Genomic DNA, 18405 nt, shown 5'->3' with positions numbered 1-18405 from the left:
TTAAACCCTTACAGAAAGGGAAACTTGCAAGCCTAAATGAAGGAGGAGCTGTTGGGAATGTGAAGTTTCACTTGCTGTTTTGCTGCAGAAGCATGTGTGAAATCAGTTTGTCTTTTTCTGCTTGGAATCAAATAGATTTAATAAGGTAACAGAAATGAAACTTGATTATTACCCAAATGTGTGACTCGGGTAGTTAACTGTGGCCTGTAAACTTTACTCAGTATCAGCTCAGAGTACTTTGTGATGCACCCTAATCGGTGGTGATGTTTTGTGTTTCTTTTCTGTAGACGTCGGCTGATCTCCCAACGATCTTCTCTGGAGACCTTGGAGGACATAGAGGAAAATGCCCCACTACGCAGGTGATTTCTGTTTATTCCCTATCCAGTTATTGGTTTGTGAGGCAGTAGTTGAATGTGCACATTAAGATGTTCTTTGTATGGATAATGGTATTGAAACCTCACACACCCCGCAAGATGGTAGGCAGTGGGAATTACATGTTTCCTAGCTCTAGGTTATTAAATGGAAAGCCACTATTGAAATTTGATAGAGAAGTTGAGCTGCCACTGACAAAAATGGCTAATTCCTAACTTCCTACTTTGAAAACATAGGTACAGCTGCTTTAATAAAATAAGCTTTTTAAGGTTGTTATTTTTCAGTACTGTTTGTTATGGATTTTTAAGGTATTTGTTTCTCCCATTGTATACGATCTTATTTCAATAACTAGCATTACTGGCTTTGTGTGCTGATTTGTGACTACTATTTCATTCCTCCCATCCACGTTACATCATCAGCTTCATTGTGGTTTGGTTTCTGCATCCAAGAGGCCACAGCTTCTCTGGGGACTGTAGTAATTAGTCACTAGGCAATCCTCTGGAGTGATGGAAAATGGAGCAACTGTTTAGCAGCTCAGAAATGGGCTGATCAGTAATCTGACCAGTGCGCGGTATGCTTCCAGGTCAGCTGTTAAACTGGGCAGCAGCTTAATGTTGAATGTCTCTTTATCCTGGGACCTGTAATTCAGCTGGTTTATGTTGGTGTTTAGCCTATAGCCTTGTTTATCCACATGCAGATTGGCTGTCTCTGCCTACTTCAAAGCAAAGACTTAATAGCAGAGGCTGTACCAATTGCCCTGTTACAAAGACTTGATTATTTTAGCAAAGCTTACCATTGAATGCTTACCAGTGCGTTATGAAGCATTCTCATAAATGATTCAAACAAATATAATTGGCAAAAGATACAAAGCATGGCATGCGCGGCAGTATTTCTGTTTGCTAATTTGCGAAATAGGTGGTAGAACTGCTCTCTTGGTGGTGTTTTCCTGTGAAGAAAGAAACAAATCTAATTGCAACCACAGAGAAAGAAGATATTGTAAGGGCTTTACTAACAGGGGAAGGTAAAAATAGCACAGCGATGGGGACCTGGCCGTGGGGTCATAGTGATGGCATCTATGGGGACTGGCATGCCCTGGTGGCTTGGGAACAGTGGGCTGCAGTTTCAGTCACAGAATCATAGGATGAATCATAGAATGGCCTGGATTGAAAAGGACCACAATGATCACCTGGTTTCAACCCCCCTGCTGTGTGCAGGGTCACCAACCATCAGACCAGGCTGCCCAGAGCCACATCCAGCCTGGCCTTGAATGCCTGCAGGGATGGGGCATCCACAGCCTCCTTGGGCAACCTGTTCCAGTGCGTCACCACCCTCTGAGTGAAAAACTTCCTCCTAATATCCAACCTAAACCTCCCCCGTCTCAGTTTAAAACCATTCCCCCTTGTCTTATCACTATCCACCCTCATGAACAGCCATTCTCCCTCCTGCTGATATTCACCCTCACAAACAGACACACCTCCTCCTGTTTATAGGAGTATACCCTTCAAGTATTAGAAGGCCACAATGAGGTCTTCTCAGAGCCTTCTCTTCTCCAAGCTAAACAAGCCCAGTTCCCTCAACTTTTTTCTTAGAGGGGAGTCCAACAGAATGACCTCAGGAGGCCAGGAAGCATCCAAGCTCTGCCTATATGTTGGAGAGGATGGGAAAGTAGGCAGTTTAGGCACAACACAGAAGGACTGTGCTGGTCCCCTGCACTGCTTTTGAGAGTTATCTCTGGAGTGTGTGCTCCATGACTTGGAACAAAACAGCAGTAAGATGAAATGGAGAGAGCTTACACAGCATGTTGTGGTTTATTAAACAGGCTGGAAGGAGGGAGAGACTATTGTCTCATCTCTTCTTCCTCTGCTAGTTTCTTTCTCTAATTGCAGTTTCTAAAAGCGATTGGATATAAAATAAATTGAAGGATTAATATTTTGAGGAGAATTAATTTTTCCTAAGGTGATTTATTTTCCATTGTTCTGTATGCCACCATGGGCATGGGAAGCGATAGAGTTAAAAGCGAGTAATGATTTCTTGTTAAGTGAAAGATTTTAAATCTTTCTGCAGTTAAAATAAGAAAACACCTCAGTATCTCCCTTATCAATAGCCAAGAAGGATACAGAAATGTAGCTGTTGATGTGAGGGGGGAAAAATATCTCATCAGGATCTACCGCATTTTGTTTTGCATTATTTTTTTCCCTCCAAAAGCTTAAGCTGAGCTGTCACAGCAGAATACAGGAAGTTTTATTTTGCCGAGATCTTTTTAAATGTGTTTTTCTGCATGAAGGGAGGGGTGCTGCTGCCTTTTCTTATTATTATTTTTAATTACTTTTTTTGTTGTTTTATTTGAGCTGTCATTTCCAGACTTATTGTTTTCATTGTTCTTGCTGATTCCTAAAACAGGGGGCCTCAGATCATTTGTCTCGTCTTTCCTTCCTGCCTTTGTGTAGACTCCTTGCCTGTACAGCAGGGAACTGAGTATATATTTATATATATACATATATATTTATAATGTATATTATTTTTTTTTCCCAACTGATTTATTTTTCAGATGTCGGACTCTCTCAGGATCACCCAGACCAAAGAACTTTAAGAAGGTTCATTTTATCAAGAACATGCGGCAGCACGACACCAGAAATGGCAGGTACTGTGCATGCAAAGGCTGCTTCTGCAAGGGCAACTGGTGGGGTATGGGAGCAGGCAAGGTTCAGTATCCCTATGAATCAGGGCAGTGTGCTCTTCCTGTTACCAAATGAGTAGTCGATAGAGAACATCAAAGTAGCTGATGAAAGTGCAGTCTCCTTATTTGATTGGATACCAGTCAGTGACAGTGCTTGTCAATAGATTTGCAAGGCCTGTGTCTATTAAGGAATGCAGGGATAAGTGTAGAGTTAGCCAAATTGTCAGGGCTGCCTCTAGAAGGAGAGTTACCTGACTCAGGAAGACAGCTGGAGGGAAGGGTATTAAAATTGTCTTGAGTCTTACAAGATGGATGATGAACGTGACGGGTTCTGGTTTTTCACCATTGTGCCCTGCCACATGCAAGGTGCTCACTGGTAAGCATTCAGATGGGGATGGTTGTGATGAGGTGACAAGTGAGAGCCTTATCTTCTGGGCAGGCATAGGCAGGGGGAGTACTCAGGGACACTGGGAGATGTATGACAAGGTACAGCTGTGACCTTGTGCACACCCTGAGTGGGGCTGTGCATTACCCACCTCACACTAACAGGCAGCAGCAGAGTTGTGCAGTAGCATGCTCCCCCTTGCTGCAATGGCACGGTGTCTATTTTGTTCCCATCAACCAGATAGGCTCTTTATTTTGGTGTCATCTATCTCAGAAGTGAAGCTACCTTCTTCCTACTTATAAAGACACCTCTCTGTTCTTTTTCTTAAGACAATTTCACCACATGCTTTATGATCCTATTCTTTTCTGCGCAAACCTGAATAGGTTACCTGACCAGGTTTCATATAGATTAAACTGTCCTGCTGTGAGCTGACCCTTGCATTTATTTATTCTCATAAAACTGTTGTGACCAAGAACTATGGTGAATCTGTGAAACAATTTGTGGGCATAGCTTGTGATTTTTATCAAACGTGAACTTGAATCAATCAAAATCAGCATTATAGAACCATCATTGTGGAATCATTTGAGTTGGAAGGGACCCTTAAAGGTCATCTAGTCCAGCTCCCCTACAACAAACAGGGACATGTGCAGCTACATCAGAGACTGGTCTGGCCTGACCTTGAGTGTCTCCAGGGATGGAGCATCCACCACATCTCTGGACAAACTCTTCCAGTGTGTAGTTACCCTTATTGTAAAAAAAAAAAAAAAAAAAAAAAATCCCCAAAAACAAACAATAAAAAAACCTCACCTTTTTCTTTATATCCAGTTTAAATCTGACCTCTCTTATTTTGAAAATTCTACTTTAGTTTGAAATTCTGATATAACATCAAGCCACAGCTTATGTATTTCAAATTCTGGAAAGTTTATCTTGGCTGAAGCAAGAGTGCCTTGCATTTATTCTCACATATGTAGTTGAATACAGTGAAAGGTAGTTATCAACATAAATACCACAGAATGTGGCTCTGGGAAGTGATAGATTTTTCGAAACAGTTTTTGTTGCAGGCAGATGCATGCAGAGCTATTGACTTAGCTATTGTCTGACTAGCTGCTGATTATTGTCTAAACAACAAATACACATAGAATCCAACTCTAAAAAGCAGCTCTCCAATTTTAGTCCAGTTCGTACATGAATATATGCATGCTCTGGGAATTTCTTACAGCAAAAAAACCCCACTTATTCATAAAGTATTATGTAAATTCATCAGAGAAGGAGTAATTTCTGAGATATGCATATAAAATACAGGCATAAACTTGATAGAAACATTACCTGTAAAAGAAAGAATAAATGGTTTGCAAACAATCTACAAAATCACTCATTTTCTCCATCTGTTGCAAAAATACATTTGCAGGATATGTACAGCGTTTTGGCTTAACTTATGTATTGGTTATTGCATCTGATAATAAAACAGAATATTTTTCTTGCTGAGAAAACAGCGCATAAGCTTTTGTTATTCAGTTGGCTTCTTTATCAACAGACACAACTTTCTAGAATATTTTCGTAATCATAATAAAGATCCCTCTATCTAGAACGCAGATAACAGTAAGAAAAGACAGAGGCAGTTTAGAAATGCTTTTATCCTATGGGCAAAGAGTCACAATGATATTAACTAAAAATAAAATATAAAAACACTTTGCGTCCTCTATGGCCAGCTATCTCTAGCAGTAAGTAATCTGAGCACATACCCTGCTTTTCCATGGGGTCTGGAAACTGGTCTGTTGCAGTCACTGGAGTTATGTCATTCTGGATGAAAAGGTCCCCTGGAAGGTCAGGTGAATGTGTTTTATAAATTTAACCTAGAATCAGAGGTTCTGAGTGCCTTTAGACTTGCACAGTTGCCTGTGATGCAGAGTTGTTCAGGTATTGCAGTGGGTGGTAAATCTTCCTCCTTGCCTTGCCCAGGATCTTTTCCCAGACAGCTCTTGTGGGTGTGCAGGAAGGCTCAGCCTGGCTGGAATCAGGCTTTTGGAGCTCCCCAAAACCTATGACCCTTCTGTCATTGCAAAATGCCCTTTTGTGTGGCTTGACTTGAGGAACTCAGCTTTGAAAGCATCTACACTAATATATTTTAATTTGATAGCTGGGCTTCAGGATAGCTTGTGCTTTTAATTATTCTTTCTCTGGCATGTGTCTGAGTTTCATGGCAGAGAAAAGCGTAGTGTGGTTCGTTGCTCAGCGCTCTTTTTCCTTCCTTGACTGCCCTTATTTGTTGCTCTCAGCCTGTGACTTTCATTGCCCTGGAGTGCTGAGACCACTTCCCCTCTTATCTCTGGTGGTGGCACATGTTGAGCAGCAGCACGCTCTGGTCAAAGCCTCCAGCAGTCCTGCACAAAGGCAGGACTGGCTATTGGTCTGACAGTGGTTCTGGTATTTCAGAACTGAATAAAACCACCTACACACATCACAGCATATCAGCAATTCTTTGTAAAGCTTCCCGTTGATAGTTTCACGCAGTGGTTAAACCAGTTCCTTCAGATTTGTAGGATGTGGTTTACTAAAGGGACTGGAAGACTAGATTTCCTAGACAGTACTGTCAAAGCAGTCTAGTAAAACAGTACAAAATAAATTTTCCATTAAAAGGCAAAGGCTAGCCAACCAATTGTATGGATTAGGAAATATAACCACCAGCATGTGGTTTCACCCTATGAGACCTACTGCCTTTACTCAGCAGGTTTATTGGTGGTCTCTTCCATAAACTGTGAAGCAGAAGATTTCCTATCTAGCAGAAAGAGGCCACCAAAATAGCAACATGAGCCAGCTGAACAAACAAGTCAGGGCAAGAATGTGACAGGAACATTTCTGGAGTCATCCTATATAGCAGTAAAACAATACTCCTCTCCCACTCCCATGCCACTGCTTTCTCAAATTTCCATTAGTATATGGTTCTGTGCCAAAACCAAACAGAACCCATACGCTATGAAAGGTCTGTTTTGCTGCCCTTTTAATTCTGATGATGCACACGTGCACACTAAGGGGTTGACTGAGTGGTCTCACCACTGTTGATGGTTATTCTTGACCACTTTCACATAGGCTCAGCTTAAACCTGGGAGACTCCAAAATGATGACTGGTACCAAGATGGCATTTATGGCCTGTGTATTCACCTTTACCTGCAGGGAAAGAAAGTCTTGCTGCTCAACCATCATCAGTCACATATGAAGAAATATTCAGCATGTATGTGATGCATATAATGCTTATCATGTTTACATTTGGAGTCTTTTGCTGTGTTTGGTTCCCAAGGGAAAGAAATCTGGAGGGAAAAAGAATACAACCCAGGCTCTCTGCTGATGCTTTGTTTCCTTTCTGATCTGATTCTTCCTGATACATGTCAAGCTTTCTGTGGTAGATTCCCATTGTTGTCTACAGTGCCAACTGCAAAGGCATGGAAGGCACCCGTTTATTTTTCTTTAAGGGAGTTATGGGACATTAGTGGAAGTGCTGTGTTCCAGGAGCAGCCAGAGGCAATGGGGAAAATATGCCTGCTGGGTACTGTGGTTTTCTGAATTCAGAGATGCTTTCTGATGTCAGCCTCGAAACCTGTGCCAAGTTTCATACATCAGCAAACAAGGCTTTCAGTGAACAAGCAAGCTGTTGTGGGTAGCAGCCATTCAGCAATAAGCAATGGCAGGCATAAAATTAATCATATGCCAGTTTGGGGAGGGGAGGGGGGTTTGTTTGTGTTCTGTCTTTCTCAAATGTGAGAAGTGATTCCCCTAGCTTATAACTTACTGCATCACCATGGGTCTGTCTTATTTGATATGAGATAGTTACCTTAAATGAGAGCTGTTAAAGAATTCAGATCATACTGCATCTGCTCCAGGATGGTTTCCTGATGCTGTTTGTATGTTCATTATTAGAGACCCCATATGTTAAAAGGTAAATACCACTTTTCTTTTAAATATACTTTTAAGGAAGAAAACAGAATTGGTGTGATAGAATGAACCAGGAGAAGGAAGATTGATCATTCTGCATTTTTCCAAAGAGCTGATGCTTGCATGCAGCATCTCTCTAGGGAGCCTGAGCCTTTTCCAAGAACTATGACTAAGCTGATTCCATAAGGAAATGGTACTTTAAAAACAGTATGAGGGGTACAAGACTTAGAGGTGTGTAAGGTGATTTCAGACAATAAAGAACAAAGTAACTTGCTGGGGTCTGTCATCCAACTTTGACCAGTACAGGACAAAGATGAAAAGTGTGGGTGAAATCCTCACCTCATAGGGAACTATGACAGACAACACTGAGAAAATCAAAAGAAAGAAGTGAAACAGCCCTGACAACCAACCCAGCAATAAGGTCTAGAATTTAATACGTTCTAGCACTTTGGGCCACAAGTGTGCCACCTTCTAGTAAGGTGAAACATAAGTAAATTGTCACACTAACAAGGTTAGAAGTATAGAAGTTGCCCTTGCTGTATCTTAGTGGAGTTTGAGAAGCAGTAGTCCACTGGCTAGTTTTAGGGGGAAAAAGGGTCTTTTCATCACATGCTGTATAATTGTATAATGGTTGGTGTCCTGAAGCTAATGAGGAAAGATGGTATATTTATAAATAATTATTTATCTATTGTGTATCTTATATCTCAGTTGAATTGGCTCCTTCCTTGCTCAGCTTCACCTCCTAAAACTTTAATTATTGAGCTTTTGGAAGTCTGTGTAGTTTTATGAGTCTTGACCTCAAGGTAGTTTTGATGATAGTTTCTTGATGATATGTCAGAGGTTGATGGCTAAATAGTGCAGATGTAAACAGATAGGTTGCTCTGGGGTATTTGATTTAATGCCATGTGGTGGCTTTGCAGATGTTGCAGAGATTTGGAAACTGGTTAAAAGCATAAAATAGTTGCTGTAAGAGTACCCTGGATTCTGAGATAAGCTCTGTGCAGGCACGGAAATTACACTTTCATATAGCCAAATGTTGAGCTGCCTGCCTGTAGTGAACAAAGGCATGTTTACAGAAGGAAGATCCAATCCAGATAGTGAGTAATCGAGATAGACATGGTGCTGGAGGAGAATGGAGCAATGGGGTGATGTGGTAAGTCACTCCTGAGTGTCAGTGCAAAGTCATAAACAAGAGGGCTAATAGGATTACTTTGTACAGAGGCAGGTGAATCTTCAGGGCTAGATACTAATCTTAAAGGTAAGAATGAAACTTAGAAGATGCTTAGATGACACTGCTGTCTGTGCAGGTGCTGAATCCAGTGGTAATGCCCAGAGGCCAAGAAGGATGATAGAGAAGGACAGGAGAAGACTGGGGGAGAAACAGTGGAAAGATTTGGAAGCTTATCATAACAGCAGACTTTGACTTCATCCATAGAAGTATTTCAAGAACAGAGAGCTGAAAATCTTGAGTTTGTCCAATAAATGCAGGGTCTTAAATCAGCTGCTGAGAAGTGTGTATCCCAGGTGATTGCTGGTGCTGTTGGATTTGTTAGTTTTGCTGTAGGTGAGTTGATGAATTGTCAGAACAGCTCCTTGGCTCTTGGTGGACTCTCTTTCACTAGGACTTTTAGAAAAGCATCTGTTCTGGAATCCAAGTAAGATGTGTTCAATGTGTTTTTCTTAGAAAGCCTGCTTAGGGGATGGGACTCCACTGCTTGCAGTATATGGCACGTGCTTCTGCATTTCTGTAAAGAGTCGGTTATGCAATACCTTATCATGAGATACAAAAAGAGGAGGGAAAAATTGTCGGCGATGGAAGTTTTGTGATGATGAATTCCTCAATGATAACACCTGTTGCTTTGCTTATTGTGGTGGGATTTCTAAATTTTAGTCTTTGATTTCTTTTATTTTCTTTTATATTTTAGAATAGTCCTTATCAGCAGCAGAAGATCCTTCTGCAGCATATTTTCAGTGCTGCCATATCGAGACTGTACCCAAGTCGGGTATGTATATTTATACACATACTATGTAGTCTTTCTGGGCCTGCATATAGAACTGAGTACAGATAACAGAATGTCAGAAGCTAATGCTTTTAAATGTCTGCTCTGAGAAAAGATAAATGCATTTAGAAATGTTTGCATTGTGGGACATTATCATTATTGCAATTCTAACTTCCTACTTTATGTATATGTGTTGTAGTATTTTTGTCTATTAAACTAGAGAAAAAACTACCCTGTCTCAATTTTATGTTCCTGAAATATCCGCAGCCTTTATTGTTTCTTCTGACTTCACTCTTCTTTGACCAAAGAAGTACTGCAGACAGAACAACTTTGATTGACTGAGACCTCTGATAGAAAAGATTGTTTGGATTGAAGCTGTTTTTTAAAGCTTTTTTACTCTTGCAATGAAACTGGATTGAGGGAGGAAGTGTCATCTTGAAGGCTGCAGCTCTGTGCCTCTGGTGCAGAGGGTTAAGGCCTGGACGCTCCCCAGAGAGCTGAGAGTTGCCAGCAGTTAATGTTGGCTGAGTGCCTGCAGACCCCAGCAAGGAAATATTTGGCTGATACAGGGAGGTGGGTTTGAAAGACTCACAAATCACTTAGCATCAAGTTCATCCAGCTCACAGAAGATGAACTTGGCTCATATTTTTCAGTCATCTGTTTAATTCTAAAGAGCTATTTGCAACATCTGCTCATGCATCAGTAATTCAAAAGAAGGGGAGATTATTTCTAATGCAAGAAGGAAAGGAAGTACCTTTGTATGAAAGTTGACTTGCTTTCCTGTGTCTTACAGGAAAACTTTTCCCTTAATTGAGCAGGGATGACACATCAGGGAAATTCTTGACAGATTGGCAGCTTTGTTCATTCTTCTTTGGTGCACTGTCATTCATTTATGGTCATTGCCCTCTAGAAATGGCCTCTTTATTGAAAAGTGAATGTATTTTGAAACACTGATGACTGGTTATATCTTCAAAATTAAACTCATATTGGATCCAGCTGCAAGCCTAAATATTATTTCAACGTGTAATGTTGCACAGCAAGAAGGGATAGGGATGACAAGGTAAAAAGTGCCAGTACACATCAATCCAGCCCCATTCCCTTTGTTAAAAAGCCAAGATAAAAAAGTAAAATAAAATGCCCTCTGACTTTCTTCCAGAGCATTGGAGGAAGAGAGAAACAATGAAGTGGCACCTCCTTCCAGGAACAGCTGGTGCTATGAACAGATGAGGCACTATGTAATAAACTGTAGCCACTCTGTTCAGGCTGCACAGTAGTTGTTTACTACTACACACATTTTGGATGGGTGATAGGAGTGGGACACTGGTAGCCTTTTGTAGTGGCAGCATCCTTTAGCTTTGCTTTCTCTCTGGATTGCTGATGCATCTGTCCTGGCTGGTTTATGTTCTGTAAATTTCATTGACTAACTGAGGAGAAGAAGAAAATCTTTCCAGCAGGGAATTTTGGACATGTGTGCAATTAAAACAGCGAGTCCTAAGGGAAGCAGGAGAACAGGTTGGATGTTCATGTAGGAGAGACTGCACCATGTGGCAGGAGCACATGGCAGAGTTGCTGCTGCTTCTCCTCCTCTGCTCCAACTTGTAGGCTCTGTGGTCTGTGAGGAGACCTCCTGGCACAGCTGTGTTTGGGGAGGCTGCCAGCCCCACTACATTGTAGGCAGCACAGAAGAGTTCACTATATCAAGGCTGGCAGCTGAACTGCGCTAACAGATCGATTTAAAACCTGCCTGAAAGGCAATTCTTGCCGACACAGCTAAATTCTGTGCTCTTGGCCATAATGGATGGGACTTTGTGACCCCTTAGCAGCCATATGCAGGTAGTATGCTATAGACCTTACCCACCATTCTCTCCAATAGCAAGAATTTTCCTCAAGCTATGTTCTTAAATACAAGTGAGTGTTTGGGGAGAAACACAAGAGGACTAAATTTGAGTTGTCCCGTGGTATATCTATCCCAGATCCCTCTCCCCTGCAGCCAGGTAGCAGCAGGTTCGCTGGAGTGTGGCTTGCAGCCCCTGGGGCTGAGAGGGGGGTACACCATTTGCCAGGGAAATTATGTGCTTTACTTTTGGTGGAAAGAGGCAAGTGTAAAGCAAAGAGTGGTATGTTGGAGAGAATGAAGTCATGAACAGTAGCAGTCACTAGAATTTTGTTTCCTCAGAGTTTTGTCCATGCTTTGATGGAAAACTAATGCTCTAGCTTACAGTGGTTTTGTGCAAGAGGAAAGTGAGAATTAAAGATCCATCAAGGTTTTGAGATGCATTCCTGCTGCTGAAAAAGAAATGGATACTTACACAGATCTGGGCCATAATGTCTTCTCTTCAGGTCTGATTACTGTAAGGTTACCCACATCTTTGTGGGTGGTGTGATGGCAGTCACAGCTTCACCTGTCTGCATGATCAAGAGTTGGGTAATGAGCTTAACTCTCATCTAGTCTGCCAGAGTAGCTGCAAGAGCAGACATAGCCAGATTACAGCAGCATTGGGAAGGCTGTCAGCAGTGGAAAGAAGCAGAAGTCTTGCCTGCTGCCCTCCCTTGGCCCCAAGGTCCTACAGTATTACAGCCCTAAGTTGGCAGACCCTGTGCACTGCTTAATGGTAAATAAGGGCCGTGATGGGAGAGCTGGCCCATACTGACTGCACTGTTACAGCAGTATTGCCTGTCTTACTAAATTAGCAGACACACAAACTCTTTATGGTTAGCAACCGGTCTGCAGAAGCGTGCATTATTAGCAGCACCAGTAATACTGGTTGAATGCTTGGCTTTGATTATGTTTTTATGAAATACAAGGTCATTGTCTGGTGCACAGGTTAGTGGTAAGGCAGTTGAAGGGCTGCCAGTAGTACTGCAGATTTGCATGTGCAGTCGCTATGTTTCAATGTACTCAAGATCTTCGTGGCTAAGAGTATTATTCATGACCTGAATTTTTTTTCTGCTGAGCAAAATCTTGCTTACCTGGGAAACACGCACACTGTTGCCACACAGGGATGTGTGGAGTACTTAGAAATAGTATTTAGAAACTTAGAGAATCACACATCCTTATAGCTCACAGTTTAAAAACATGTTTTGAAAAGAGGCTTTTCAGGCTTGTTTTTGTTAGTGGCAAAAACTAAGCATTCATTTTCATTCACATATTGAAATCATATCTATTGTAGTATTTTAGTTAGTGGTGTTACAGTAGCTTTCTAAGAGCTTCCACGTTTCTCTAAAGGTCTGTCTAGAAGATGAATGTAAAGGAGCTGTGGAAGGAGTAGAGCTGGCAGTGTCATGCGGATTCAGCTGGTTTTGCATCCAGCTATCAGCTAGGGTCAAGATGACTGCCTGTGACTGGGGCTGGAGGTGATGATCTAATGTACAGAAAAATCCAGGGCATCTGATAGTGTGTGTCCTTATAAAACCAGCCAGTTCACAATCGTGTTTATTCTTCATGGCATCAAATTAAGGCATTAGAAAGTTACCCTGCTGTAAGCATAGCTGCTGAATATTGCTCTCTGGTAGCAGTATAGGAGCTTATCTGACTAAGCCTGCCTCCAGTTAAAGAAAATAATACAGTATGAGTAATCAAATCGATTGAAGCACAGAAAATTGATCATTTTTCTGAAGTAAAGCTTTAAGTCGTTAGATTAAAAAGAAATATGTTATTCTCAGATATGCTGCAGACTGCTTTCTTCTAGTTTCTAAAGATAGATCACCTCTGAATTTCACTTTGTCTCTGGAAGGCCTGGCAAGATCACTAATGAGTTCGATGATGCTGAGAGCAAGAAGTTTTCATTGCAATCATCTCAAATCACATGTAGCCGCAGTGATCAATGAGCCCATGGGCCTGGCATTCCCAAAGGGTTTCATTATCTGAATTCCACTATCTTTGTCTGTCTTCGATGTTTTAACTGAGTAAGAAAGTTGTATGCAAAATGAGGGAAAAAAAACATTTTAGATGAGTTTGTCTCAGACTGCACTCCTGTAGTCAGTTGCTTTGGCAGATTGGCCAGCAACCATTGCTGTGACTGTAGAAAACAGAAACATTTAGAGGAGAAATGAGAGCTTCTAAATTGCCATCAGGGTAGTAGACATAAGCTCATAGCAAAGCAGCATACTTTCTTACATTGTGCAGGCTTATTACAAAGTTCCTTGCCAATTTTTGTGTGAGAGGCAGTTTATTTTCCTTGTTTCTACCCAACTGAACAAAACCAAAACCAAGTGCATGCTGGCTTTACAGAAAGACAAAGAAAACTGTTTCCCTTTGCCCTCAGCACAACATGACATTTTGAAACTAATTGCGTAGGTGAATTTTACAGATCTGTCATTGCTCATTTTTATGAGGTTCCCTGTTTCCTCAGATTGAAGATAAGCAACAAATCTCAGAGGCTAATAGGTTTAAGTTCTGAACTTCTACTCCATGTTGGGCAAAACATCAAGACAAAGATCTGACACCTGAACGTGTCTGTAGAGAGAAAAGGATGCTGGCCCACTAGATCAGTCATTCTGTGAGTTTCTCCACCTCCTTTCCCCATATATTGAATCTTCAGATGTTCTAGCAACACTAATTAGGGTCCGAAAACTCTCAACCCATTAAAGCTGTCGGTCACAGTTAGTGGAAACTTTGCTTTTGGCCCTACTGGCAGTTCATCTTTTCCAAAGTTGTCATTGTCTTCATTCCTGTAAACAAGAGACAATAAGTAGAAATTATTGGCAGCAAAGGATGAGAGCAGTATTTTTTTTGACATCTTGTGAGCTGCGCTTCCTTATGGAATAAATCTGAGCAGTCAGGAATCACTGAGCAAAAAATATAAGCACAAAAGGCTTATAACTCTAAGTAACAATTATCAGATTCCCTTTGCAGTAGGTAGAAGGCTTTTTCTTGCATCTATAGATCTATTTAATATTTAATAGGCTTCTGAATTATTCACAGATTAAAGTGTTGCTGTCATTTCAAGAGTAAGTGCCCAGCAGGACTCCTGCATGCAGCTTTACAGATCACATCAAATTATAATATTTGATTCATTAAAGAAATGTTATACTTCCAAAAGTAACACTATCTAATTTGTATTCTGTTAAACCTTGCCTGACTAATAAAACACGAAGGCTAAGAATTCCTGTTTTGATTCTTATTTGCCTGTTCGATAAAACTTTTTCCCATCCCACAACAAATTTGGATTCACAGGTTACTCGATTCTGTTCCAGGAGAATCTCTGAGGTAGAGAAACTAATTTACTTCTTTTTCTTCCCATCTGGGATTACTGCAGCAGTGCTTAGTTGTGAGTGTAGTTTCTAACACTGCTCAGCAGTTCACTTTCTGGAAATGGTACACACATATAGAACACAGTTATTTATGTAAATCAGGGTAACTCCCCAAATGTTGTCGAAAACTGTGCTGGTAATGTGAATTCTTTTCATTTTCCCTGCTCAAATAAAGTGAAGGTAGTCACTGGGTTCCCATGATTTATTTTAACTTCTCAATTAGATTCAAGGGTTTTGAATCCCTGAAAAATATTGTGAAAAAGCACTTTTGGAAAATGAACCACAGGAAAACTGAAAATGAGGAAGAGAAGGAAGGAAGTTTTCTTCACTTAAAAGCCTATTTGGCAAGGACTGTCTTTCCTACTCTGCATTTTGTAAACAGCTCTTACTACTGCATGTTAGTTTGTGCAGTTCCTCAGTGCCATGATAATCTAAATACCTTAAATACAAAGGAAGCTTACTGTTTCTTGTGTTGGTTCATTTTTTTCCAAGTGCTGATCCTCTGTGCTCCCCCCCCCTGTGGAGCCTGTTGCCCATGGTGCCATGTCCTGGAGATCTTGGTGTTGGTGATTTGCTGTGCTTATGCATTGGCGATCCCAAAATAACCATCATACTTATTCCCTAGGCATGGTTCACTTGTTTTGCAGCAAGCAAAGCAGAGGCATCTCCTGCTTTCCTGGCTTGGTGAGGAAGAGGCTGTGCTGGGCCTACTCCAGCAGCAAAACCGCAGCGCAGGGTGGGGAAGGTCCTCCAGCACTCTTGGGTCTGTAGCTTGCTTTTACCCACGGAAGGAACAATAACCTGCCTTAATTTAGACTCCAGAAAGGTTTTTTTTATTATTCTTTTATTTAGCTGGCCCAGTCACAGGCATTCAACTTGAGCCTTGCTGAGGCATTGGTGAAGTTTTCTTAGTAGGAGTGAGAAGAAAAATGATGGCTCTCCCAGTAGAAACTTGCCTAGCTTATTGTTGGTCTTAGCAATAAGGAACTCAAAAAGGATTAGCTGAAGTCTCCTAGGAATCTCATATCAAGTGTTTGCCAGGATCTTCTATGAGCAGGAGTATAAGCTGGGATGATTTTTTTCATCTGTACAGTGATAAGAAGCTGTGTGTTACTTTGCACTGCTTTTCCTCGAGAACGAGTTAAATTCTCAGTTTTATAGATAAGTTTCTATGCAAAGATTATCATTTTATTACTGTTTTTCAACATAATCAATCTTGCTACCTAGAAATAAAGAACATGTGTAAAGGAAAACAGACTCTTACAAGCACTCGCGAAACACTTAGGATGAGGGAGAATAACTGCAGTGTTGCTTGCAGGATTCTGAAGCTAGAGGCTTCTTCTAAAACATCAGAAAGATGTGAAAAATTGAGACACTAATCTTCATTGATCTCTTGCTAATGTCCAGGAGTCATTCCTCTGCATGCTCACACTTGCAGCTGACCCTGATCTCTGCTTCCAGAGAACTGATTTCATTTAAGTCCCCAGAGCCACTCTGGTTTTGAAAAGCTGCTCTGCTGACTCCTTAAATGATGCCAGATATTTGTTGGATGATTTAACAAAGCTATTGAGCCTTCTCTGTTAATTGCATGGAGAGTTTTCTCTGTGTCTTGCTTTGAAACTTACAACAGCATTATTTCTTCCTCATTATCTTTGTGGAAGAAACCTAAGCTATTCTGATATTACTGAAGATAAACCAGGTTTTTGTTTTGTTTTTCTGGGGACTTCCTCAAATTGTGTGTTTGTTTCATAGATAAGACCTACTGCTATTTAGTATGTGTTTCTAGAAGATGTCGTTCCTTTAAGCATGTTCTGCCCAAGTACAGAGAGGCTAATCTGATGCCTCTGACAAAAGGTTATTTTTATGTCATTATTTGTGCAGCCTCTAAGTAATATGGTGTCAGGAAGCAAAATGATAATGTGACACTGCATGAAGAGAAGCTCAGGCAGTGAGTTATCAGGGCTTGCTTTGGGTTAAAACGTGGATGCAGTGTTTTCTTTTGCGTTAGAGGTATGTTTTCCAGCAAACAGGTATGTTGGATTTTTATAGAAGCAAGATATATGACTTGCTGGGAACTCACTGGTTGTCGATTTTCAGAGAAGTAAAATGACTGACTACTTATGAAGACAAGGAGGTGGGGTATGTAGAGAGAATGCAGGAGTAAACCCAGGGCAGCAGTCAAATGAAGAGCCTTCTCCAAGCTTCAGTGTCAGCATCTCTCCCACTGTGGTTTTTAAGTACATCATTTGGACCTTGGTGGAAATCATCCAGAAAAACATCACAAGATAAACATTCGGAGTTCTGTGCAGTCACCATTTGTGGAGCAGAAACTTGATCTTTGTCCTTTTTATCTTCAGTCACATTTTGATCGTGAGGTTAAAACATGGGATACAGCCTGATTGCCTCAGGCATCTCATTTACCTCTGAGCCGAAAGCATCAGCCCTTCTAAAGCAGGAACACAGATTTCCATTCCAGGTGACAGGAAGGCCTGCATTCCCTTTGAGGCCTCCAGAAAGACATTCACTGAGGTGCAGACACTCATGTGCTTAAAGGTGCAGAAATTCCTCCCAAAGTCTTTTTTGGGCTGTTACTTCTCTGCATTGCAGCTTGGGGCTCTGGGGCATGTACTGTAGAAGCATCAGACTATTATGATACGTGTCTAGACCATTGGGTGTTATCTGAATCTGGTAGGACCTGCAGTTCCCTGTCCATACTGAGCTATGTCAAGTGTCCCCAGTGATGAGGAAAGGTTTTGCAGCATAGGTAGAATCTGAGGTGCAACTAGGAGCAAGGTAGGTTTTTGCTGTAACATATTATAGGCAACACAGTCCTGCCTATAGAAATTATCTGGTCTGCTTTAATTAATGCTTTGCATTAATACGTTTGAGTTAATGCTACCTTCTTTCAGCAGTGCATTGTGAAAGGTAAATAAGAGGTGTGTACTTAGAACTGTTTCTGCTCTGGTTTCTGTTCCCTAGGGACATGAAGTTGGATGGTGGACGCCAATGCCATTCTTCTGGAGTGTGTCTGAAAGAGATCATTGGTCTTGAAGGTGTGGAGCTCGGAGCAGACGGGAAGGTGGGGATACTTCAGTTCCTACTTCATTAGGCTTTTTTATAGTAAGGAGAAAGTAGGGCATAACTAACAACAAGCACAAATGTAAAAATGACCAGCAACGTGCAGCATTACAGAGCAGTTTAAGCACAGTATGTACAAACAGTAAATAAGACCAGCAGAAATTCAGAAAGTGTCAGTGTCCTCACTGTCAGTGCTAACAGCTTTGCTGATGAAATCTGCCTCTGGCAATGTCTAAGTCTGCAGAGCATTACTGAATCACTTGGTGTTCCCTTGGCCCTAGAAGGAGATATCAGTGCGGAGTATGTTGTTAGGAGCTTGAAAATAATATCTGGTGATAACTGTAAGCTGTAATTCTGTTTGCTTTCAATTTTATTTAATAAAATATATCTTACTCAACATAATCATTTGTCTAGAGGAGCAGGAGGACGTTAATATAAACTGGATCCTGGTGTGCGTTCATTTGAATAGAATAAGTAGTTAATGAATCTTTAGGGAAAATTGATCTATTTTAAACAAATCTACAGAGGAAAGATTATTTTAATCACGTATGATTTTTTTTATTTTTTTATTTTTTTGCTGAAAACCTGATTTACTTCTGATGGCTTTGTTTATCCAGCCTGCTGACATTTCTGGATTTAAAGGCACTAGGTCAGTGCTGCTGCACATGGTGTGCTCACCTAACCGAGTTACAGTCCAGACCCCAGACTGTAAA

General features: G+C 41.1%; 1 protein-coding gene across 2 annotated transcripts in view; it reads left to right on the top strand.

The window, feature by feature from the left end:
• The window catches only part of CABLES1 (Cdk5 and Abl enzyme substrate 1), a 58803-nt gene that overhangs the window by 23877 nt on the left and 16521 nt on the right, over window positions 1–18405 (top strand). Inside the window, exons 2-5 of one of the 2 annotated variants that reach the window (XM_015855404.3) lie at window positions 288–359; window positions 2921–3013; window positions 9287–9364; window positions 17594–17693. In XM_015855404.3, coding sequence (XP_015710890.2) covers window positions 288–359; window positions 2921–3013; window positions 9287–9364; window positions 17594–17693 — 343 coding nt within the window. The remainder of the gene's footprint in view (window positions 1–287; window positions 360–2920; window positions 3014–9286; window positions 9365–17593; window positions 17694–18405) is intronic. The other variant, XM_015855405.3, reaches the window with a different exon arrangement.

The sequence above is a fragment of the Coturnix japonica genome, chromosome 2 (assembly GCF_054131305.1).
Source record: "Coturnix japonica strain WE chromosome 2, WE-NBRP24, whole genome shotgun sequence".
Taxonomy (NCBI): Eukaryota; Metazoa; Chordata; class Aves; order Galliformes; family Phasianidae; genus Coturnix; species Coturnix japonica.
The sequence above is the reverse complement of the archived record's forward strand: the minus strand, read 5'-3'. Positions and strand labels throughout refer to the sequence as shown.